This window comes from Hyperolius riggenbachi, chromosome 5 (genome assembly GCF_040937935.1).
Source record: "Hyperolius riggenbachi isolate aHypRig1 chromosome 5, aHypRig1.pri, whole genome shotgun sequence".
In the NCBI taxonomy this organism is placed as follows: Eukaryota; Metazoa; Chordata; class Amphibia; order Anura; family Hyperoliidae; genus Hyperolius; species Hyperolius riggenbachi.
The window spans coordinates 92,358,336-92,384,127 of record NC_090650.1 but is presented as its reverse complement, the minus strand read 5'-3'; the positions used below and the strand labels follow the sequence as shown (position 1 = coordinate 92,384,127).

Below are 25,792 nucleotides of genomic sequence, written 5' to 3'. Positions count from 1 at the left end.
ACGCGTGACTTGGGGTGAGGCAGGGGCATGCCTCAACCTCCTTGCCGGTTATCCCGAGCTCAGCTCGGGGTAACCTGCGCAGGAGGATTTCTCAGGCCCCGCTGGGCCGATTTGCATAATTTTTTTTTCCTTCACGCAGCTAGCACTTTGCTAGCTGCGTGTAGTACGCGATCACCGCTGCTCGCCGCCGATTCGCCGCTACCCGCAGCGCCACCCCCCCGCCCCCTGCGCAGCCTGGCCAATCAGTGCCAGGCAGCGCTGAGGGGCGGTTCGGGATTCCCTGTGACGTCCTGACGTCGGTGACGTCATCCCGCCCTGTCGCCATGGCGAACAGGGAAGCCCTGCAGGAAATCCCGTTCTCAACGGGATTTCCTGCATACTCTGATCGCCGAAGGCAATCGGAGTGGGTGGGGGGATGCCGCCGCTCAGCGGCTATCATGTAGCGAGCCCTGGGCTCGCTACATGATTTAAAAAAAAAAAAAATTAAAAAAAAGTGCGGCGCTGCCACCTTGCCGGATTTTTTAGACTGGCAAGGAGGTTAAAGGGACTCCGATCAGCACTGCAAAGTACATAAAGATGCATACCACTCTGTAGCTTGTGCTCTCCTCTTTTATTTGATGCATGGATCGCCATTTTCGTTCGATTTAAAAATCGGGGCCGCCATCTTGGTTAAGTTATAACTTTCAGGTCACCCCTGTCCAGAGGAGTTTGTTACAGAAGTGAATAAAGCAGAAAGAGGAAGTGACACGCATGGCCATTGAACAAGTGAAGAAGCAGGAAGAGGAAATTACATGCATGGCCATTGCAAGAGGCTCCCCCAGAGGGGTCATAGCACAACTTTGTATGAAGTCGTCTGGCCCCATGCATTTTATAGCAGCAATACCAGGGGGAGTTTGGATAAAAGAAGTGGCTGGTAAGTGTGCGGACACACTAAATTGTGAGAGGTGCTCGGAGTCCCTTTAAAGAGTTCCTTTTTCTTTGCTCAAAAAGTTGGAAGGTATGGATATACTGTACGCATGTGTGGTCTAACGATCCAATCTAGACTAATGGTCTGCTGGTTAGAGGAAGCAGGAAGTCTCACCCTCACAAAGTATCGCATGATCTTATTCTGGAAGTCTCCAGGAGGTAGCAATAAATACAGTAAAACTTCACATAAGTCTTTCAGGAAACCTGGAATTAAAAGGAAATTAAGAAACTTTTACTATAAGTAATACATTGCAAGCTCAATCACAAAAAAGAGGCGTTTTTACATTGAAACACAATATTTAAAACCTGATTGCAACCTGGGTAGTCAGTCCTCTGTTAAAGTGCCCACTAACCATGCAATCTTGATGGCACAATCTTACCAAATCTATATAATAGAAGGGTAGAACTGAGTGAAAATACTTTGAATGGTTACAGTATATCACAGTGGATAAACTTTTTGAACCCAAATTTTGGGTGGTGTGTGTGTTGTGTGTGTGTTGTGTGTGTGTGTGTGTGGTGTGTTGTGTGTGTGTGTGTGTGATGTGTTGTGTGTGTGTGTGGTGTTGTGTGTGTGTTGTGTGTGTGTGGTGTGTGTACTGTGTGTACGTGTGTGTGTACGTGTGTGTGTACGTGTGTTTGTACGTGTGTGTGTGTGTACGTGTGTGTGTGTACGTGTGCGTGCGTGCGTGTGCACGTGTGTGTACGTGTGCGTGCGTGTGCACGTGTGTGTACGTGTGTGAGTGCGTGTGTACGTGTACGTGTGTGTATGTGTACGTGTGTGTACGTGTACGTGTGTGTGCGTGTGTGATTTTTTGGCCTATCCACAGGGAATATATAACTTTTTGAACCCAAATTTTGGGTGGTGTGTGTGTGTGTATTGTGTGTACGTGTGTGTGTGGGTACGTGTGTGTGTGGGTACGTGTGTGTACGTGTGTGTGTGTACGTGTGTGTACGTGTACGCGTGTGTACGTGTACCTGTGTGTACGTGTACCTGTGTGTACATGTGTGTGTGTACGTGTGTGTACTGTGTGTACGTGTACCTGTACCTGTGTGTACGTGTGTGTACGTGTGTGTATTTTTTGGCCTATCCACAGGGAATATATTGTGTGCGGTGGGCCCTGTATGCAATGTTCACTGTGGAGCGTGCAGCAGTATATATATCTACCGGTTCTCGCTCCACCTTGCATCCAACTAGTGTACCGTGCAGCTTTTAGTGATGATTTCCGGATCAAAACCGGATGAAATCCAAATGGGTTTCATTCAGATTGCCTCCTCCTAATTAGGGCACCTGAGCAGCTTGGTGAGGGGGGGGGGGGTTTAAACTTACCCAGCAGCATTCTTCTTTAATCCATCCCTAGGCGCCTCCCAAACTGCATTCCAAGCTGCTGGGTAAGTTTAACCCCCCCTCACCAAGCCGCTCAGGAGGATGAAATCCAAATGAAACCCATTTGAATTTCATCTGGTTTTAATCTGGAGATCATCACTAGCAACTTTCTCAACTGGCAACTAGAGCTTCAGGCTCACTGTGGCACATGACAGCAAGTCTGGATCTCTAGTGGCCAGTTCAGAAGTTGCACAGGAGACTAGGGAAAGCAAGCTGGTGTGAGGACAGGCAGCTATACATGCTACAGCACACTCATATGTACATTCTGAACCCTTCGGCACCTACAAATTAGCAATCTGCATGGGAGGGGGGGGGGGGGGGGGGAAGGGGACAATGGCGGAACACTGTGGAGTCTGTCAATCGGCGGGTCATAGTTGTGGCCTACTTTTTAGGCTAAAAGTGGGGGTGTCGGCATGTGCGTGGGAGGACCTATCCTTGCGTACTTATGGTACTTAGTTATCCCTCATTTTACGAAGTGGTATGATTGTACTATGAAGAAAAAATTATTAGTGGGTACCTTCATGTTTGTCATATAGGATAACAATCCCATTCAGTAAAACAATCAATCTCGCGCCAATCAGAAAACGATCAGGCAGAGGTGATTGATGCAACCAACTTATCCGCTTGACCTTGAATACATTTGCGTAGAAATCTGAAAGGCTAGAGCAATGCAGTAAAACGCTGCATGACTTATGATTCTTCGAACATGCCTTTTTTGGTCGGTAAACTGTCGGACATGATCAAGGCCAACTTTCTCCAAAGAGTAGTAGACAAGTAGCATAGGACATGATCAAGGCAACAGATCCCCACCAGATTCATATACATTGATTGGCCAGAACAGTTGGCTGGCATAATGCCAGGAATAGCACCTGTAAGTTTTGTAAATCTTACAGTCTCCATTACAGCGTAAGCTATTGTACAGTAAACCTGCATTGCAAAGGGCTAGTGGCTGATGCAGGGACGGCGCTACCCTAAAGGTAAAGGGGGCAATTGCCCCAGAGCCTGTAGGGGCCCCTCAAGCTGTCTCCCCCCCAACTTAGCTGTTGCTCTCTGGGACCCTGCAGAGTCTTTGGCAGAGTAACGTCTCACCTGTGCTGGCGAGAACACTCCTTTCACAGTATGTGGCTCCTTACACACTTATCTTCTCTGTGACCCGTGGCATGTTATTATATAGTAACATGTGCCAGGGTCACAGAGGAGAGGCGCCCCTGCGAGGATGGAGTCTGGAAGCATGGAGCCACACACTGACCGAGGAGTGCACCCACCAGCTTAAGTGAGACATTACTCTGCCAAAGACTCTGTAAGGCCCCCAGGAAGCACAGTTGAGTCGGGGTGTGATCGGGGGTAGAGGTGTCATCAGCTGGCTCCGGGCCCTGATCAGTCTGTCCACCAGCAAAGTGTTACCAGCAATGAAGTGATGCAGTGCTCCGTGGCTAGGGACTGAATGCCTGGGGATTTCAGCTAGTGGTGGAGCACTACAAGCTCATTTAGGCAAACCTCCTTTGATGATTGTTTTATTGATCAGGATATGGTTTCTATGACATTGACTGGATTGGGATTTTGACTGGTTGCATAAAGAGACGCTGTAGTGACATATAGTAGAATGCAGTAAATTAATCAGTATACCCACTTTTACAGTAAGTTTCCTGGTTTCAGCATCAGAAACACTTCCTATATCTGTATATTGCTGTATATTGGTTTTAGCCCTGCCAGCCGAGTGATGCTTAGCCTAGGCTGCTCAGCTATGTGGAATTCTCCTTCCAGAGCATTGTGGGAGAACAGGCCTTATTTTCACTGACTTCAGAATTCTCATAAACAAACATGCAGCAGAGCTGCACCTGGCAGAACTAAAGATGTTGCCACTTGTGATGAATGTCGGAATGTAAATCAGAGAGAGGCAAGATTTTACAATGGCCAAGCACTGACTAAATCATTTATAAACAAATACTGTAAAAAATAAATAAATAAGCAACTTAATGATGTCATTTTTACTACTATTCCTCTTAAAAGGAACAACATCAATACCCAGGTGTTCTAAAATGACAATGTACAAGTGATGTAAGTAGCTGTGTAAACATTTTTCTACTTTTCATGTTAAATATCAGAGGCAAAAGCTTTAATTCATTGTGTGTAGGATTTAGTTCTATTGGAACAAATCATTAGCAGAAGTGGTGTCAGCTTCAATGGACAGCCAGTGTTGTTTTCTGCATATCAGACTACAGAGTATTTTTCACTCTGAAAGCAAAAAAAGTATGAAAATCTGTGGTGTCACAGACAATTACAAATGTTTATAACAAGTTACATTTCCTCTGCTCTCTGCAGACAGTTCAGAGACAGAACAGGCAGCTGCAGCTGATGAAAGCTTTCGCTCACACACAGAGTTACACATAGGGTTAACAGATGTAGCGTGTGGCAATTCCCCCTCCCATGGCAGAATTAAGCAGACTTGCCCAGAGTGAAAGGAATTTGTTAACGTAAACAAAATAGATAAGCAAGTGAACTGTATACATCATTATTTACTTCAGGAACTCTCTCATTCCCAGGTTAAAAAAAACATGTTAATTGATAGTGTTCCTTTAAATACCCTTAAATGTATAAACAGTAACACAAGTTTAATAAAAAATATGTACAACCTTCCTCATCTTTGGAAGATGAACAGATGAGGTCCCGGCAGATACCTTTTTCCATCTCAACTTCAACCTCAAAAAAAATATCTACAAAGTCTTCTGATGTGTCTGCAAACAAAGCACAAAAGGGAAGAATGAGACAGAAAACCAGTAATCAGACAGACCTGAAACAGCTGATGCAGCAGACATGATATCCGAGTCATACATAGCCCTTTTGTCTATTTGTAAAGCTGCTCTGCAGATGGAGAAGAACGCTTTCACTTTGACATACTTCAGTAACTCAGTGACCTCTGTTAGTATTCCAGTTCAGGTTCTTGGTGGCTTTGCCCTGAATAATGGAGTTTCCTGTATAGAAGTTCTCAACTGCTGAATGCGAGTTTCTCAGTTTTACAAGGCTGTGGATTAGTTACAAAAATCATCCGACTCCAACTCAGACTCCTCAGTTTATGAAACCACTGAGTCAACTCCAACTCTAGGTACCCTAAATGGCTCCGAGTCAGACTCCTTAGTCAAATACTTACCAGGGCTGTGGATTTGGTACAAAAATTATCCGACTCCCGACTACGACTCCTCCGTTTATGAAACCACCGACTCAGACTCCAACTCCGACTATAGGTACCCAAAATTGCTCCGACACCTTGACTCCGACTCCAACTCCACAGCCCTGCCTGGGAAGCACTGCCACTTCTCCCTGCTGTAATGCTAGGTACACACCATACAATTTTCTGGCAGATGTACCTGCCAGTTCGATTATTTCTAACATGTCCGATCTAAAGTTAGATTGACTTGTCTATCTTTTTTAGAAAAAAAATTTCAATTGATTTTCATATAACTGAACAAAAACCCATCACAAAAACGATTAAAAACTATTGGAAATTTAAAAAATCTATCGAAATTCTGATCGGACATGTTGAAAATAATCGATCTGGCAGGTAAATCTGCCATAAAATTATATGGTGTGTACCTAGCATGAATGAATATTAGACACAGTGAAACCTCTCTAGAGGTCATGTGTGCCAGGTTAGGCTGAAGGGTCTGCAGAATGCTATGCAATGGATCATCATCACAGCAAACCATCGCCTGGACAACACCTTGCTGTCACTCACCAATTCCCCACTGCTGTTCTCTATAGGAGGTATGTGCTGCCATACACTGCTGTCTCAGGCCCTCTGCACACTGCAAATCCGATTTGTCATTCAGGTTTGTCATTCATGTTCCCTGGGTGCTATCAAAAGAAATCGCAGAAAAAACGCAGTATGCAGGACCGATTAAAAAATGGAAAATGGAATCTTATGTGAACATCGATTAAAAATTGCAAATTGGAATCGGAATCGCATGTAGTGTGCAAGAGGCCTCACAGTGGATTTTAAGAAGTGAGAAATGTACTGTGGGAGAGGGATAGGGTTTTTTCAATGTGCTTTCAAAGCGTTTTAAACCAGGGGTTCCCAACCTTTTTCAGTACGGGGACCGCTATCCAGACCAAATTTCCCTCCGGGGCCCGGGGGCGTTTGCCATGGTGGAGTCGGGGTTAGCAGCGCCCCCCCCCCCTATTTGGAGGGTATAGATCGGTAGCCACCAGGTATAAGTGCCCCCTGTATAGGGTATCTAGGTATAGTTGCCCCCAGTATCGCAGTATAGTTACCCCAGTATAGCTAGCATAGTTGCCCCTGTATAGCTAGTATAGTTGCCCCTGTATTGCTAATATAGTTGCCCCTGTACAGCTAGTATAATTGCCCCTGTATTGCTAGTACAGTTGCCCTTTGTATAGCTAGTAAAGTTGTCCCGCCACGGCCCGGCTGAAAACTGCCCACGGACCAGCAGTGGGCCGCGGCCCGGTGGTTGGGGACCCCTGTTTAAACTACTTACAACAATTATATACTGTAATATTTACCAACAAACATATATAATAATAATAATAAAAACAACAGTATAGTATATTTTGCACTTTGTTTGCATCTCTGAAATGTAACAAGTGGTTTGTAAGTAGGGGACTACTACAAGATGTACATTTGTCTCAGAGTAATATGCATTTAAATAACTTTTTTCGTATGTAGCTGACACTTGCAGCATTTGCAGGTGACATTAATACTCTTACTGAAACTTTAAACTTATATACTTATTAAACTTATATAAGCAGGTACAGGGGACAGAGGGGACACTGGAGGCACAGAGGAGGTACAGGGGACAGAGATGGCCAGAGGCGTAGCTAGGGTTTTCAGCGCCCGGGGACAAAGACTATTAATGCGCCCCCTAAGGTGAAGGGTCGTGACCAAATGTGGGCGTGGTTATGGGTACTCCACATTTGGTCACGCCCCTTCAAATGTACATGAAGGTTAGCAGGCTCACGCTCACCCACCCTCCCTCAGTATGTACCTTCCAGCATGTTCCAAGACAAATTCAGCAATCATGAGCCCCCCACCCCCATCAAGACAAATTCCGCAATCATGAGCAAACATGAGGCCCCCAACAAGACAAATTTAGCAATCCTGAGGCCTCCAACAAGACAAATTCAGCAATCATGAGGCCCCTAACAAGACAAATTCAGCGATCTTGAGGCCCCCAACAAATCATGAGGCCCCCAACAAGACAAATTCAGTAACCATGAGGCCCCCAACAAGACAAATTCAGCAGTCATGAGGCACATAAATAGACAGCATTTCACATAAATAGGCAGAATGTCCCCTTAATATGGTAGACACCTCTCACCTGGCAGCAGTTCCCCAAATAACACTCAATCTGACAGCAATGCTTGCCCAAAAATAGGTAGCCCCAGGTCTATAGGTGTCCCCAGAATAGGTGGCCAGCAGTATAGATGTCCCCAGAACAGGTAGCCAGGGGTAGAGATGTCCACAGAACAGGTAGCCAGGGGTATATGTGCCCAGTATATGTAGGCAGGGGTATGTGTCCCCAGTATATGTAGCCAGAGGTATATGTGCCCAGTATATGTAGCCAGGGGTATAAATGCCCAGTATATGTAGCCAGGGGTATATGTACCCAGTATATGTAGTTAGGGGTATATGTGCCCAGTATATGTAGGCAGGGGTATATGTGCCCAGAGTAGGTAGCCAGGGGTATATGTGCCCAGAGTAGGTAGCCAGGGGTATATGTGCCCAGAGTAGGTAGCCAGGGGTATATGCCCAGTATATGTAGGCAGGGGTATATGTGCCCAGAGTAGGTAGCCAGGGGTATATGTGCCCAGAGTAGGTAGCCAGGGGTATATGTGCCCAGAGTAGGTAGCCAGGGGTATATGTGCCCAGAGTAGGTAGCCAGGGGTATATGCCCAGTATATGTAGGCAGGGGTATATGTGCCCAGAGTAGGTAGCCAGGGGTATATGTGCCCAGAGTAGGTAGCCAGGGGTATATGTGCCAAGAGTAGGTAGCCAGGGGTATATGTGCCCAGAGTAGGTAGCCAGGGGTATATGTGCCCAGAGTAGGTAGCCAGGGGTATATGTGCCCAGAGTAGGTAGCCAGGGGTATATGCCCAGTATATGTAGGCAGGGGTATATGTGCCCAGAGTAGGTAGCCAGGGGTATATGTGCCCAGAGTAGGTAGCCAGGGGTATATGTGCCCAGAGTAGGTAGCCAGGGGTATATGCCCAGTATATGTAGGCAGGGGTATATGTGCCCAGAGTAGGTAGCCAGGGGTATATGTGCCCAGAGTAGGTAGCCAGGGGTATATGCCCAGTATATGTAGGCAGGGGTATATATGCCCAGAGTAGGTAGCCAGGGGTATATGTGCCCAGAGTAGGTAGCCAGGGGTATATGTGCCCAGAGTAGGTAGCCAGGGGTATATGCCCAGTATATGTAGGCAGGGGTATATGTGCCCAGAGTAGGTAGCCAGGGGTATATGTGCCCAGAGTAGGTAGCCAGGGGTATATGCCCAGTATATGTAGGCAGGGGTATATGTGCCCAGAGTAGGTAGCCAGGGGTATATGTGCCCAGAGTAGGTAGCCAGGGGTATATGTGCCCAGAGTAGGTAGCCAGGGGTATATGTGCCCAGAGTAGGTAGCCAGGGGTATATGCCCAGTATATGTAGGCAGGGGTATATGTGCCCAGAGTAGGTAGCCAGGGGTATATGTGCCCAGAGTAGGTAGCCAGGGGTATATGTGCCCAGAGTAGGTAGCCAGGGGTATATGTGCCCAGAGTAGGTAGCCAGGGGTATATGCCCAGTATATGTAGGCAGGGGTATATGTGCCCAGAGTAGGTAGCCAGGGGTATATGTGCCCAGAGTAGGTAGCCAGGGGTATATGCCCAGTATATGTAGGCAGGGGTATATGTGCCCAGAGTAGGTAGCCAGGGATATATGTCCAGTATATGTAGGCAGGGGTATATGTGCCCAGAGTAGGTAGCCAGGGGTATATGTGCCCAGAGTAGGTAGCCAGGGGTATATGTGCCCAGAGTAGGTAGCCAGGGGTATATGCCCAGTATATGTAGGCAGGGGTATATGTGCCCAGAGTAGGTAGCCAGGGGTATATGTGCCCAGAGTAGGTAGCCAGGGATATATGTCCAGTATATGTAGCCAGGGGTATATGTGCCCAGAGTAGGTAGCCAGGTCAGGTGTCCCCCTCCCCAGCAGGAGGGAAGCAGCGCAGAGAAGAGCTGCTCTCCCTTCCTCGCTGTCCCCTCCAATGTCCGGGTGGCTCAGGCTGGCAGCGGCGGGCGGAACTTACCTCCGTCTCGTCGCAGCGCCGGATGGATCTGCCACTACTCTGGTCTGGTCCAGACCAGAGCAGCGGCTGCGCACTCGAACTTCCGGCCGGCGCTGGAGCGAGACGGAGGTGAGTTCCGCCCGCCGCTGCCAGGCCAGCCACCCGGACATTGGAGGGGACAGCGAGGGAGAGAGAGAGCACCTAAGGTGAGGGAAGGAGGGGGGATATGGCCCCCCTTCCCCACCGTCCGCACAGCTCTCCCTCTTCTCTGCGCTGCTCCCCTCCCCTCCGCCGCAAAAAAAAAAACCCCGCAGCTCAGCCAGGCTGAGGGCGCCCTCGGGGACCAGGCGCCCCGGGGCACTTGTCCTACCCCGACCCCCCCTAGCTCCGCGCCTGGAGATGGCACAGTGTTCCGACTTAATCTGATTGAATTTCCTGTTTTTTCTGATTTTTGGAGGTTGGACATGTTGGAAATTTCAGACCAACTTTATCAAGTATTATATGGTGTATGATGGATTGTCAATTACTTGATGTACAGTACCAATACATTTTTTCTGAGCTTTTCATTATTTTATTCATGATTGGGGAAAAATGTAACATAGGTGTGTGGTATATTGGTCAGATTTGTGAATTGTTACAATCAGTCAGAAAAGTCCTTTAAGTACTAAGCAAAGTTCAAGTCTAACTTTTAATGACGAGATTTGAGCAGATAATATGCAGAACATGACTGGGCCAGCATGCCAGCGTTCATGGAGATATTCCCCGTACTAACATTGCAAGGGCATGACCAAGGGCATGATTGTTTTCTTAATCAAAGCCCAGATTTCGTTTTGTTTACTTGAAACATAAAAAACATCTCCTGTGATTGAGCAGTAGGCGGCGCAGGGTCACACCCCTTCCCTCTCCCAGGGTACCTTTCTTTTGATCCTCTTTCTCTGCCATCCTCTGCTGAGCTTTCCTGAACGCTCTGAGATGAGTGGCAAAGTCATCCACTAGCCGGGTGGTGAAATAAGGCTGCCAATCGACTTCTTTTGACCTTATGAAAGAGATGAGACGTTTCATCATTGCAACACGCACTTCAAAGCAAGAGGTTTGCACACAATAACTATTCTATGATAAATAGGATTATAATGAGAGTAGCAGTACAGGTCACTGACATTCCAATAATGTGTAGAAATAACTATGTTCTGCTCAAATCTGACCAGAAGGGAACGGAAAAGAACACAAAGCAACAAAACAAACATTGCCACCCTGTACAAAACCCCATCTATTTACAATGACTTTATTGTCTGAAAGCACAACTGAAGTGAGAGGGATATGGAGGCTGCCGTATGTGTTTACTTTTAAACAATACCAGTTGCCTGGCAGCCCTGCTGATCATTTTAGCTACAGTAGCATCTGTGAATAACAATAGAAACAAGCATGAAGCTAATTTTACCTGACAAAGTCAGAAACACCTGATCTTCATATGCTTATTCAGTGTCTATGGCTAAAGGCATGAAAGGCAGAGGATCAGCAGGATAGCCAGGCAACTGGTATTGCTCAATCTCTTCGCGATCGCCTAAAGCAGGATGGCACTCTCGTTACTCGATCGTCCTGATCTCGCGAGGAGCGAGATTTGCAGGGAATGAGTGCTTGCTCATGCGTGCATTCCCTGCAGTTAACACAGTGGGCCACCGCGATCAGCCTGCAAGCCAGTGATCAGCTGGCAGGCTGATTTTAACACATAAAAGCAAATATATATGTATACAGCGCTGCGATCTAGGGCAGCGCTGTACAGAGGATGTCCTTGTCACTTAACTGTCCCCAGGAGTGGCTCACAATCTAATCCATATCATAGGATGATCATAGGATGATGCCTATGTATGTGTAGTGTAGTGTAGTGTAGTGTATGTAACGCAATCTAGGGCTAATTTAGGGAGGGGGGGAATAAAAAAAATATATTTTTTTTTATTTTAAATAAATGATCTTTTTAATTAATACAAAAAAAATTTAAGTCGCAGCAATCAAATATCACCAAAAGAATGCTTTCTTAGTGGGAAGAAAAAAAAAGAGGTAAAATTCTTTGGATGCTAAGTTGTATGACCAAGTAAAATACTGTTAAACTTGGAAAGTGCCGAATTGTAAAAATAATCACCTGGGCACTGGGTATAAAGCTCTGGTCCTCTAGTGGTTAAAAGGAAATAAATATGGCAGCCTCCATATCCCTCTCACTACAGTTCTCCTTTAAATTGAAAAGACCTTTCAATTAATATCTAATGTCATATAGAGAAGACCTAACATTTAAAACCAAAATATATACATATATAGTATGTAACGATTGCTCTAACAACTGCAAAGCATGCACATATCCAGTGGTGGACACAGCCAGCAGTGGGCCCCTGTGCAAAATTGCAATTGCGGGCCCCTACGACCTGCGGCGCGCGAAGTGCGGCGCGGCAAAAAATGGGTGTGGCTACAACCTGCGGCGCAAAAAATAGGTCTGGATAGAACCTGCAGCAAAAATGGGCGTGGCAATGACCGGATGAGGGCGGAGCTGACTGTAATTTAAAGCGAACCCGGGGTGAGGGTTTACTTCCTTTTAAACAATACTAGTTGCCTGGCGGCCCTGCTGATCTATTTGGCTGCAGTAATAAACTGAATTACACCAGCAACAAGCATGCAGCTAATCTTCTCAGTTCTGACAATATTGTCAGAAACCCCTGACCTGCTGCATGCTTGTTCAGGGTCTGTGGTTGAAAGAATAAGAGGCAGAGGACCAGCACGGCAGCCAGGCAACAGGTATTGCTTAAAAGGAGAGAAATATGGCAGCCTCAAGATCATTCTCACCTCAGGTTCCCTTGAAAAGTGCAACGCAAAGACAGTGGGCCCAAGTTTTGGTGACCCTTTCCCCAGAAAATTCACATAATTGTGCAGGTTTTCTCAAGAAAACACAGATCATGTCGGCAGATATGCTCAGAAAATACGAGCAATCATGTTGGCAGATATGCCCAGAAAATACGTGCAAACATGTTGGCAGATTTGCGCAGAAAATACATGCAATCACGTGGCAGACCTGCCCAGAACATACACCTGCTAATATAAATAAAAAAACAAACACATTTACTCACCTGCAGCAGCAGACCTCCTGTCCCAGCCTCCTTCTGGCGCGCAGCTCCCATGGGTGGTTGGGTGGATAGGTAGCCAGGTGGGTGGGTCGGGTGGGTAGGTAGCCTGGTGGGTGGATAGGTAGCCTGGTGGGTGGGTGGGTGGATAGGTAGCCTGGTGGGTGGGTGGGTGGATAGGTAGCCTGGTGGGTGGGTGGGTGGATAGGTAGCCTGGTGGGTGGGTGGATAGGTAGGTAGCCTGGTGGGTGGGTGGGTAGGTAGGTAGCCGGGTGGGTGGGTGGGTAGGTAGGCAGCCTGGTGGGTGGGTGGGTAGGTAGCCTGGTGGGTGGCTGGTTAGCCGGGTGGGTAGGTAGCCTGGTGGGTGGGTAGCCGGGTGGGTAGGTAGCTGGGTGGGTGGGTAGGTAGCCCTTAGCCAGGTTGGTAGGTAGCCTGGTGGGTGGGTGGGTAGGTAGGTAGCCTGGTGGGTGGGTAGGTAGCCGGGTGGGTGGCTGGGTAGGTGGGTGGGTAGGTAGGTAGCCGGGTGGGTGGGTAGGTAGCCGGGTGGGTAGCCTGGTGGGTAGGTAGCCAGGTGGGTAGGTAGCCAGGTGGGTGGGTTGGTAACTAGCCCGGTGGGTGGGTAGGTAGCCTGGTGGGTGGGTTGGTAACTAGCCCAGTAGGTAGCCGGGTGGGTAGGTAGGTAGGTAGCCGGGTGGGTAGGTAGGTAGAAAGCCTGGTCGGTGTGTGGGTAGGTAGTCCTTAGCCGGGTGGGTAGGTAGCCTAGTAGGTGGGTGGGTAGGTAGCCTGGTGGGTGGGTAGGTAGCCTGGTGGGTGGCTGGGTAGCTGGGTGGGTAGGTAGCCGGGTGGGTAGGTAGCCGGGTGGGTAGGTAGCCGGGTGGGTGGCTAGGTAGCCGGGTGGGTAGGTAGGTAGCCTGGTGGGTGGGTAGGTAGGTAGGTAGGTCGGTAGGTAGGCAGCCTGGTTAGGTAGGTAGGTTGGCAGCCTGGTTAGGTAGGTAGGTTGGCAGCCTGGTGGGTGGGTAGCCGGGTGGGTAGGTAACTAGCCCGGTAGGTAGTTAGGTAGGTAGCCGGGTGGGTGGTTAGGTAGGTAGCCGGGTGGGTAGGTAGGTAGGTAGCCGGGTGGGTAGGTAGCCGGGTGGGTGGGTAGGTAGGAAGCCTGATGGGTGGGTAGGTATGTGGTTAGGTAGCCGGGTGGGTAAGTAGGTAGCCGGGTGGGTGGGTAGCTATCCGGGTGGGGGGCCCGACTCCTATCCTCCCCCCCCCCCCCCCGCCCCTTCCTCACCTCGGGGGGCCCCCTCCCGGTATGCGCGGCGGGAGAGCGGCAAATACAGGAAGTCTCCGGGGCTCCAGGCAGGCGCTAGAGGCTCAGCCGCTTGGTCTCCAATATGTCTCCAACTCTGTATACTGCTCGCTACTTCCTGGTTTAGTAGCGAGCCGTATATATAGAGTTGGAGACATCGGAGACCAAGCGGCCGCTGAGCCTCTAGCGCCTGCCTGGAGCCCCGGAGACATCCTGTATTTGCCGCTCTCCCGCCGCGCATACCGGGAGGGGGGCCCCCTGAGGTGAGGGAGGATAGGAGTCGGGGGCCCCCCAGAGAAAAAAATAAAAATTATATATATATATATATATATAATAAAAAAATACTTAATGGGCCCCTGAAGCAACGGAACTTCAGGGGCCCTCGTGCGGCGCCACGGCCGTATGTCCTCCACTGCACATATCAAATAGTTTCCATAGCACAGCACTATATACAAGTCAAGTATTGATATACTTCAACTCCGTGTGGTACCAGACATTAAACACACAGCTGATGACCATTGTATTTACTTCTGCCATAAGGCTAGAATTCTCTTAACAGAAAGCTTACAACATGCCAAAGATCACTCACTCTATACATGCCATTGACAAGTCACTTGATACAAGATGACCTGCAAGTACATGAACTTCAAGGTAGTGATCACACAAACTATTCTGCCTATGCATTAGATTCGATCTCCCTATGTGACTGGGCCCTCCGGTGTCTGAAACATTACGACCCTAATTCAAATGTTCCTTCACACAGTTCATCTGAATTAGTGTTATAGGGCATTGTCGCGGCATAGCTTGTTATGTTCTAAAACTTTATTAATGTGGCAGCCTCCTACAGTGTGGTGACATAATTCATGCTGTGTTTTCTCACACTGGGTTTGGGAAGATGCAACAATAAATCAAAAATCTAATGGTGCGCATACACGGTACAATAAAAACGTTCCATTTTTCAGTTTCTTCGACCAAAATGATTTTATCAAAAATAATTTTTTATTTTTCGATCAAGAAAAAGAAACAATTATGCAGTTTTTTCAAGAAAAATCCAACCGGACATGTTGGAAAAAAATCTTTATATTCAATCGCATAATCGAATTAAAAAATTGTACCATGTACGGACACCATAAGTCTTACTCTTCCTTAGAGAAAAATACTCGTCGCATTCAATCCTCTTCTGAAATCTGGTAGTCACATGACCCTAGCTGGCTGGGCTTCAGGCTCCTGAACAGCCTGGGCAACAAACCATCACAGCATCCAGTGGCCTTAGTAGCACCTTGCTGTCACTTAACACACCCCTGCTGTTCCCATCAGAGGGTGTGGCATGAGCCTTTCCCCAATCAGGCCAACCCTGTCCACATAAAAGCAGCAGTGATGGCACTTTACACATGTTCCAACCAGAACAAGACAGTGAGAGTCGCTGACCATTTCTATGTGAACCACCAGGAGGCTGAACTGTGGCCAGAGAGAAAAGCCCAATATTATGGGCAAGTCATTTACACTTCTGCATACAGGAGGCCTGAGGAAGAATTGTGACAGCTATGGAAAGGCTATTGCTGCTCCAGAATGTCACACAAGTAAAGTTCGTTTTTAAAGGTGTGTAACGATCTGATCGTTAGAACGAACGTTACATCACGTAAAGCAACTATTGCGCTTGCGCGTAAAAATGAAAAGTTCCATGGAGAAATAGCGAAACGCGCATGTCAAGCCTAGTACGAACGACAGTTTTCCAATGATGTACTACTTTTGCAAATGATCGTCGTTGGAAAAAATCCGCCAAGCTAGATCATACGTTTTTAACGATCTAGCTCGTCCGTCGTTAGACTTAATGGTCGTTGGCTGCTTTTTTTTAAACGATCGTCGTTTGAAATGATCGGGGAACGATCGTTTCAAATGACTATAGTCGCATGTGTGTACGCACCTTTAAGCTACAAAAAGATTTCCAAAGCCTTGAACATCCCACGGAGCACTGTTCAAGCGATCATTCAAAAATGGAAGGAGTATGGCACAACTGTAAATCTACCAAGACAAGGCCGTCCACCTAAACTCACAGGCCGAACAAGGAGAGCGCTGATCAGAAATGCAGTCAAGAAGCTCATGGTGACTCTGGACAAGCTGCAGAGATCTACAGCTCAAGTGGGGGAATCTGTCCATAGGACAACTATCAGTCGTGCACTGCACAAAGTTGGCCTTTATGGAAGATTGGCAAGAAGAAAGCCATTGTTAACAGAAAAACATAAGTAGTCCTATTTGCAGTTTGCCACAAGCCATGTGGAGGACACAGCAAACATGTGGAAGAAGGTGCTCTGGTCAGATGAGACCAAAATGGAACTTTTGGGCCAAAATGCAAAACGCTATGTGTGGCGGAAAACAAACACTGCACATCTCTCTGAACACACCATCCCCACTGTCAAATATGGTGGTGGCAGCATCATGCTCTGGGGGTGCTTCTCTTCAGCAGGGACAGGGAAGCTGGTCGGAGTTGATGGGAAGATGGATGGAGCCAAATACAGGGCAATCTTGGAAGAAAACCTCTTGGAGTCTGCAAAAGACTTGAGACTGGGGCGGAGGTTCATCTTCCAGCAGGACAACTACCCTAAACATAAAGCCAGGGCAACAATGGAATGGTTTAAAACAAAACATATCCATGTGTTAGAATGGCCCAGTCAAAGTTCAGATCCAAATCCAATCGAGAATCTGTGGCAAGATCTGAAAACTGCTGTTCACAAATGCTGTCCCTCTAATCTGACTAAGCTGGAGCTGTTTTGCAAAGAAGAATGGGCAAGCATTTCCGTCTCTAGATGTGCAAAGCTGGTAGAGACATACCATAAAAGACTGGCAGCTGCAATTGCAGCAAAAGGCGGTTCTATAAAGTATTGGCTCAGGGGGCTGAATAATTATGCACACCCCACTTTGCAGTTGTTTTTTTTTAAATGTTTGGAATCATGTATGATTTTCGTTCCACTTCTCACGTGTACACCACTTTGTATTGGTCTTTCATGTGGAATTCCAATAAAATTGATTCATGTTTGTGGCAGTAATATGACAAAATGTGGAAAACTTCAAGTGGGCCAAACACTTTTGCAAACCACTGTACATGCACACTGTAGTGATATTACAGTTTCCCCAGATGCAGACTTCAAACATAAATTGTAATTGCACACTAAGAAATGCTCATGAGGAAAAAACGAGAAGGAGATTGTAGAATATTTACTTACCGTGCGGAAAATTGAACAAGTGCATTTTGAACAGTTTGCCTGATTTCAAGGAGAAATGATTCATCTTCGCTTAGCGTATAATACCAATATTGGACGTAGTCCCTCAAGGAAAACTGAATTACCTAAAACCAATAAAAAAAGAATCCATTTACCAGAGGTAAAACATAAAAGCAGCCAAGAGCACAACAGAACATGGCAGAAGGAGCAATAACAATTCAAGAGTTGGCAGAAGCAAAAAATCAGGTAAGCTTTAAATATCAGCCCTTTTTAGGTTGAATGGATATCTGGTGTTATTGGTTCATTCAGCCATTCAATGTATGATTAAACTTCACTAGTACTAAAAACAGGTCTTTTCAGTTTGGGCTCCAGAGGTACAGAGTGTGACCCAGAGCTGCTCTTTATACCTCTCGGACCACAAGCAGAGAAAGTTTACCCAACATGTCACCAGATCCTGTTCAGGCGAAGCTGCACTTCTGACGGGAACACAACACAGATCCGCCAGATAACAGAATCTAGTTTGGCCAGGTGTGAGAGAAAGCAGGGCTGTGGAGTCGGTACAAAAATCATCCGACTCCAAATCCGATGTTTATGAAACCATCGACTCCAGGTACCCAAAATGGCTCCGACTCAGACTCCTCGACTCCCTGAGAGAAAGGGATCCCCTGGACAGGTCTAACAGGAGCTGCTAACACAGCATGGGACAACAAAGAGTTTGTGAGGAGTCACAGGTGGCATGGTTGACTTCCCTTTAAAATGCGGTTTACCTGGCTGTATTCTTAAAGCAGACCTGAACTCAAAACTTCCTCTCTGCTCTACAAGTTATGCAACACATGGTACTAACCTTTAAAGAAAGGCAAGCCGTCACGGCAAGCTGTCTGACATCACAACACGTTTCTGCGTTTTAGCTACGCCTTCTTCAGGACATGAAGAAGGCGTGGCTAAAACGCTGAGGCGCGTTGTGATGTCAGGCGGCTTGCTGTGGCGAGACTTTGCCGGCGGTTGTCCCCCCAAACCTGCTACCATTTCGCACGGTCCCTGTTAGCCCTGGCCAGGCTCAGGAGTTGGAGATGACTCACTGGTGGCCTCATACACGTGCATTACTTGCACGCACAGTGTAAGTGCAATTTTTACAACGTGTCATTGATACTAAATAAGAGTTAACGCACCATAGGAGCGCCTCCTTCTCTTTTGGTGTCTTTTTACAACCAGATGACTGGCACCACCCTGTACTGGGAGCAGAGCCTGGAGCGGATAACTATTATTAAAGGGCCAGAACAGTTTTTGCCAGTGCAAGGAAATTCACTTTTCTACCCACAGCAAGTATACAGATCAAGTGACTGGACTTCATTGGGACTCACTGCTTGCATGACTGTGGCAGTGAAACCCAATGCGGCAAAAAGATCAACCCTTCACTGATCAGAGAGGAATCAATTCCTACCACACACAGCTCAGAGTTTCAACAGATTTCAGCATGCAAAGAATGTTGTGCAGCACTCCTCCAATTATCATCAAGCGATGTGCCCGGCTACAGTCCAGCAACACTCCAGACTAATCAGCATATGTAATAGTCGATGAAGCCAGCACCATCTAGTTGAATTAATGCTCCTTTATTGATAGAATGACATTACAGCAATAAAATAGCAACGTTTCAAGGTCCACCGCCTCTTTATCAAGCTGTAGCTGTATGTCTGTCACACAAAATACAATCATCTGCTCGTTTACCGTAAATAGTATACATGGTACATTGGTAGCCAATCACATACAAATATCTCCTTCTCCAATCAAAATAGCCCTGACAGTAACGGACCTGATGCGGAACTTGTAGGCTACTCTTATTATTGGACCATTTGAATAGACTATGGAATGACTTTCTAGTGCCCTAAGCCAGGGCTTTTCAACCTTTTCACTAATTGTACCACTTTTATTGCCTGAAAATGTTCAAGTACCACCAGTGTGCCTGCACAGTAGATTGGATGCAATCGGGCTTGGCTGTTTCTGTTGGAACCTGAACAGAGAGCAGCTACTGTGCATGCGCACACACCGATGAGGAGAACTATGGGGCTCCCAGCGCTGGATCCTATCTGCTGAGGAGGAAGGGGGAAACCTCTTTAGGATACAAAGGCCTCCCCTTCCCTGAGGTAAGTACCTCCCGGGGCACTTTTTCTAACAGGTACCCTTAAAGAAAAAGAGGCATTTGGGAGGAGAAAAGTAGGAGGCATTGGTGGGGAAAAAAAGACTACAATTAGATTGCTAGCCTACATATTGTCAGATTATAGATTGCCAATATAAATAGCCTTAGGGCCCTTTAACACTTAATCAGTTGCTCTCAGTTATAACTGAAAGAAACCGGATTTTCAAAGTAATGCCCAAGTTTTCCTATGGCACCTGTCACACTTAACGCGTTTTAACTGAAAGCTTTTTCCCAATGCACTGCTATGGGAAAAACGCATACTAACGCGTACCAACACACACTAACGCATACCAACTGATTAAATGTAAACAAGTGTGAAGTGTAAATGAGTTCCTCTCCCCCCCCACCCGCTTAATTATAGGTAGCCTGGTCTCACCACCAGAGAGCTGAGAGCTAGGCAGTGACTCACCACAAAGTTAGTCTCCCCCTTGCTCACTCCTTGCTGTGCTGCCCTGCGATATAATTCACACCTCAGATCATCGGTAAGCCAGCCGCAGTGAAGAGACAGCTAGGCAAACGGTGCACGGTGACGGCGTGTACACTTCAAATACAGGAAGTGAGCAGTAATGTCACTTTCTGTATGTGCACCATCACTGTGCACCGTTGGCCAGTCTCTTCCCCACTGGTCTGAGGTCTGAAGTATGCTGCAGAGCTGCACAGCAAGGAGCGAGGGGGGGGCAAACTTTGTGGAGACAGGACAGGACCAGGACAAATGGCATGCGGGCAATAAAGTGGCAGGCAAACCTGGAGTGTACCGCCTGGCCAAAAGCAAAGTACCACCGGTGGTACGTGTACCACCGGTGGTACGTGTACCACAGGTGCAAAGTTCTGGTTTGGAGAGATTAGCCCGTCTAATTAGGCCTTATCAGAAAGTAAACAGCAAGTGTAAATTAGGGTTGTCAGGTGTGCCACTCTGTGCCATAGTTTGGGCTAATATGTAAACACAGGAGGTTAACCCTTTTGTGCTCCTAGGACACCAGAAAGTAAATACTGCAGGGTTTTTGTAAAATTTCTGTAAGTTGTAACAAAGAAATGTTTTTCTTTAAATTTAATAAGCTGTTGCTTATCTCCTTAGAGCAAAGAGGAAGCTTTGTGTTTAGGTCCACTTTAAAAGCTGACAGAGCCAACAGGTTTTGGACTAGCCACCTCCTCACGATGGAGTTGGATGGACAGTTGGAAAATGACAATTAGAAAATGGCAGTTGGAAAATGACATTTGGAAAATGGCAGTTGTTGGAAAATGGCAGTTGTTGGAAAATGGCAGTTGGACATGGCAGTTGGAAATGACAGTTGGACAATGACAGTTGGACAATGACAGTTGGACAATGACAGTTGGAAAAGGGCAGTTAAAAATGGCAGTTGGGAAAATGGCAGTTGGGAAAATGGCAGTTAAAAAACAACAGTTGAGAAAGTTGACAGTTGAGAAAGTTGACAGTTGAGAAACAGCAGCTGGAAAATGACAATTGGAAAATGACAGTTGGAAAATGGCAGTTGAAAAATAACAGTTAAACTGTCATTTTTCAACTGCCAAATTTCAACTGCCATTTTCTAACTGTTTTTTAAACTGTCATTTTCCAACTGTTAAATTTCAAAAGGACCACTACAGTGATAAAAACTGTCCTCTTCAGATGCTCTGTTCCCCGCCGCCGGTCCCGGTGTAATCATGCGAGTGATTATACTGTGGCTACGAGGCCATGGCCACGCGTGCTGCAGAGGGCCGATAGAAGCCCCAGGTAAGTGTCAGGCTTGTTTGATTTTTAGAATCCCACAGAACCTCTTTAACGAAGACCTAAACTCAAGCACTGCAGTCAAGGAAAACAAATATAGTTGCTGAGAATGTGTGCGTGCGTGTGTGTGTCTGGTGTGTGTGTGTGTGTGTGTGTGTGTGTGTGTGTGTGTGTGTGTGTGTGTGTGTGTGTGTGTGTGTGTGTGTGTGTGTGTGTGTGTGTGTCTGGTGTGTGTGTGCCTGGTGTGTGTCTGGTGTGTGTGTGTGCCTGGTGTGTGTCTGGTGTGTGTGTGCCTGGTGTGTGTCTGGTGTGTGTGTGCCTGGTGTGTGTCTGGTGTGTGTGCGTGTTTGTGCGTGTGCGACAAGAGGAGAGCAGCTACTGCGCAAGCGCACACACCGACGAGGAGAACTTTGGGGCTCCCAGCAGTAGATCCCCTCTACTGAGGAGGAAGGGGAAAACCTCTTTAGGATACAAAGGCCTCCCCTTCCCTGAGGCAAGTACCCTCCTCCACACTTTTTTGTTACAGGTACACTTAAAGAAAAGAGGGCATATGGGAGGGGAAAAATAGGAGGCATTGGTGGGGAAAAATATTACAATTAGATTGCTAGCCGACAGATTGTCAGTATTGGCAATCTGTAGGTAGATTGCCAATATAGGTAGCCTTGCAAGTTCCTCCCCCCCCTCCCCTCCCCCCCACCGTATACATATGAAGTGGCTGCCGGGAGACTTGGGCGCAGGATACAGCTGGTATACCGCTATTGCTGGAAGCAAAATTACAGTGTTTTAAAAGAAACTTCAGCTCCGTCTTCTGACGGCCCCGAAGTTACTGACTGTGCATCGCTATAGCCGTAATTCCTTTTACAGCCTATGATGGCGCTTGCTGCGCCCAAATCTCCTGCCCCACCCCAGCACTTGCCCCACCCCCACTTAATTATACGTAGCCTGGCCCCACCACCAGAGAGCTGAGAGCTAGGCAGTGACTCACCACAAAGTTTGGCTTCCCACTTGCTCACTCCCTGCTGTGCTGCCCTGCGATATAGTTCACACCTCAGATCATTGGTAAGCCAGCCACAGTGAAGAGACAGCCAGGCAAACATTGCGCGGTGACGGCGTGTATACTTCAAATACAGGAAGTGAGCAGTGATGTCACTTTCTGTATGTGCGCCATCACTGTGCACTGTTCGCCTGGCTCTCTTCCCCACTGATCTGAAGTATGCTGCAGAGCAGCACAGCAAGGAACGAGGGAGAAAGAGCCAAACTTTGCGGAGACAGGACAGGATCAGCACAAATGGCATGCGGGCAACAAAGTGGCAGGCAAACCTGGTGTGTACCACCTGGCCAACAGCAAAGTACCACTGATGGTACGCATACCACAGGTTGAAAAGCCTTGCCCTAAGCCACGACCTTTGTGACCTTGTCTGAAATCCGACCATGAAACTATTACAATGTGCTTGCACTGTGCTGCTGTGTGTTCTGATCCCTACTTAAATGTGCTTTGAAGATATCCTCACTAATTTTTCAGGCTTAAATTAACTCTCTAAGTTCTCTAAACTCATTTGCAGGTCTTTGTGGAAGTGCGAACAGCATCTAGAAACACTAAGCTTTTACTAGCCATGTTTTATGTAACACAAATGACAGCAAAGATAAGCATTTGTTTCGGATCAAAAGCAAAACCAGTGATATAAAATACAGTGCAGTATTGATGAAAGCCTCATGTTAAGTTACTTTAAAGGGAACCTGAACTGAGTAAAATTATTTACAATAAACACGAAGCAGCTGCAATTGAATATTACATACTTACCTCACCATCAGTTCCTTTCAGAAGCTCACCATTTTCTTCTTACAGTGATCCCATTCCAGTTCTGACAATATTTTGTCAGAACTGAAATATACCTGTCTGCTATCAGTTACAACTGGATGTGCAAGGTAATGTCCATGCTTCCCTATGGCTCAAGAGGGCAATAAGACAATTTAACAGTGTGCTGACCAGGAAGCTGTTATGGGGTTAATGGCCATTTTCAACATGGAGGACAGAGAATTTCATTGATCACAGTGGACAAACAAGACGCAGGAGAGGAGAAATAGATTGATGAATAGACTATGCGGGAGGTAAGTATGATGAGTTTATGTTTATTTTGAATTATTATTTTCAGTTCAGGTTCTCTTTAAGCACATTTAAGTCTAAATACACCAATACTTTAAGACACCTTGACTACTGTCTCCTGGGATTTGTCCAGAACTGCACTAACAAAGCCAAAAGATTAACTTGCATGCAACTCATTAGGTATTTCTGTATTAATGATAGTTTACAAAGGAATAAAGATGGCCGTTATCAGTGAAATCCTGACTATGCTCTGTGCTTGGCTGCATCACTGATCCTCTGCTGGTAATACATTTTGGGTCACCTTGCTGGCATAAGTACACGTTACAGCCTGTAGATCAGCCTCACAGCAAGGGAAAAAGTATTTTTAGAAAATTACTGCTATCCGTATTCTCTTCAAAACAGGTGTAATTTAAAGCACACCTGAACCGAGAGGGATATGGAGGCTGAAATATGCATTTCCTTTTAAACGATGCAGATTGCCTGGCTGTCCTGCTGAGCCTCTGCTTCTAATACCCTTAGACCTTGTTCACATTCATTTGCCCAGATGGCCGTGCGTTTGGATTGCAATGCCTACGTTCGCAAGCCATCTGCGCTGCGGATCTCATTCACTACAGTGAATGGGTCAACGCTGCGATTCCCGAAAAAATGCATGCAGCAGTGTGACTGCTGCGCATCGCATATGATGGGAACGGTAGAAGTGCCGTGTATGCACTACTACTGTTCTTGCGTGTCACACACTATATGCGCTGCTGAATTGCGCACGGCAGTGCGTATAGTGGGTACAACGCCTTGAGTTAGCCACACTGTACAATCTGATTGCCCAATTTGTCATTTTTAGATGTAATTTATGATTGTAATTACAATTGATATCACAATTGAAACACAATCGAAATTTTGTTCAGCGTTTTGGTTGTTGATTGACAGCGAAATTAAACAGTGTGCTGCCAGTTTTACACCCTGTACAAGCAATCAGAACAGGTGTTTGACATTACTGTCAGATCTGACTGGATTAGCTTAGCATGCTTGTTTCTGGTGTGTGAGTCAGACACTACTGCAGCCAAAGAGATCAGGACAGGCAAGCAACTGTCAACCTCCATATCCCTCTAAATTCAGGTGTACTAAATAAAAATATACTTATGTCATTACAAGCCTCCCCCCATGGGCACACAGACAACAACAAAAACCAGACAGGTAGTAACTTTAAAAATGTCCTAAAACCAAAATAAAATCTTTGCCCAGATTTACACTAGGTAATAAGCCAAGATCTGTGCTATTCCACAGCTCAGGAGAGCGCAGTAAGGATGGCATCTGTAAATACTGTTAACTACATTATCTTTCAGGATTGTTGTTGATTAAAAATGGTATACAGTGGAACCTTGGCTTGCGCGCATAATTCGTTCCGGAAACATGCCTGTAATCCAAAGCACTCTTATATCAAAGCGCATTTCCCGATAAGAATTAATTGGAAACCCAGGTGATTTGTTCCACAATCCAAAAACTGTTAGAGTAAAATAGTATAAAATAAAAATGTAAACTTTCACTATAACTAACAGCATCATTGCTATCTGTTGGCTCTTTTTTCTTTAATTGTGTGGACTTATCCAGTGACCATTACTTTTGAGGATTTCATGGAAATGTGACTTTGCACAGTCTTTACACTCAGATTAAGCACAATTAAGGACAATCCTGCAGCGTCAAAGGGAGAAGAAACATGCGCTCAGTTGTGATGACGTGACGCATGTAGACGTTGCTTGTATATCCAGTCAAAATGTAACAATAATTTTTGCTTGTATAGCAAAGCGCTGTTAAACCAAGTTACTCTAAAGGTAACTGTTTTACTGTAATTCTCTTTGAGCAGAATTCAAGAAGACATATGGTACGTAATTCGTTTTATCATGTGAGAATACAGAATTCTAGTTAGGTCATATGATATGTAGTTTGCTTATGGACTAGCCATGATCATGTTTCATTTCTGCTTCCTGTGTAGGCTAAGGAAAGAAGCTGAAGCGCTATATGGTCATGTGATTACAACCAGACAGAGTAAAAAACTGATCACATGATCAAAATTAACAACACGCTGCTTCTTGAAGAAAAAGTGCATCAAAAAAGGGCCCCTGGGGGGTACTTACCTCGGGAGGGGGAAGCCTCTGGATCCGATTGAGGCTTCCCCTGTCCTCCTCCGTCCCACGGTGGTCTAGCGGGACCAGGCGGAAAAAGCCGATCCCAGTCGGGTCTGCTCTACTGTGCAGGTGCAAGTCTCCTGCGCCATAGAGCGGACCTGACTGAGATCGGCTATTTCCGCCTGATTCGAGCTGAGCGCCGCTACTGCGCCTGCAGGTGCAACTGTGGCTGAGCCACAGCCTGACAAATTGTCAACTGTGGCTTCCGAGGGGCACAACGAGACCACCATACGACGGGGAAAGCCTCAATCGGATCCAGAGGCTTCCCCCGAGGTTAGTACTCCCCACGGGGCACTTTTTTGTTACAGGGTCTCTGATCTGGGTGCTCGTTCATGGTCTATTGC

At 46.5% G+C, this 25,792-nt stretch overlaps 1 protein-coding gene across 2 annotated transcripts in view; it reads right to left on the bottom strand.

Annotated features, from left to right (window-relative positions):
- The window catches only part of SNX13 (sorting nexin 13), a 199,908-nt gene that overhangs the window by 82,711 nt on the left and 91,405 nt on the right, over positions 1 to 25,792 (bottom strand). For both annotated transcript variants that reach the window (XM_068235995.1, XM_068235996.1), the window contains exons 5-8: positions 17,248 to 17,369; positions 10,540 to 10,661; positions 4,984 to 5,085; positions 1,082 to 1,170 (exon numbers count right to left, since the gene is read on the bottom strand). In XM_068235995.1, the coding sequence (XP_068092096.1) occupies positions 1,082 to 1,170; positions 4,984 to 5,085; positions 10,540 to 10,661; positions 17,248 to 17,369 (435 nt within the window). The remainder of the gene's footprint in view (positions 1 to 1,081; positions 1,171 to 4,983; positions 5,086 to 10,539; positions 10,662 to 17,247; positions 17,370 to 25,792) is intronic.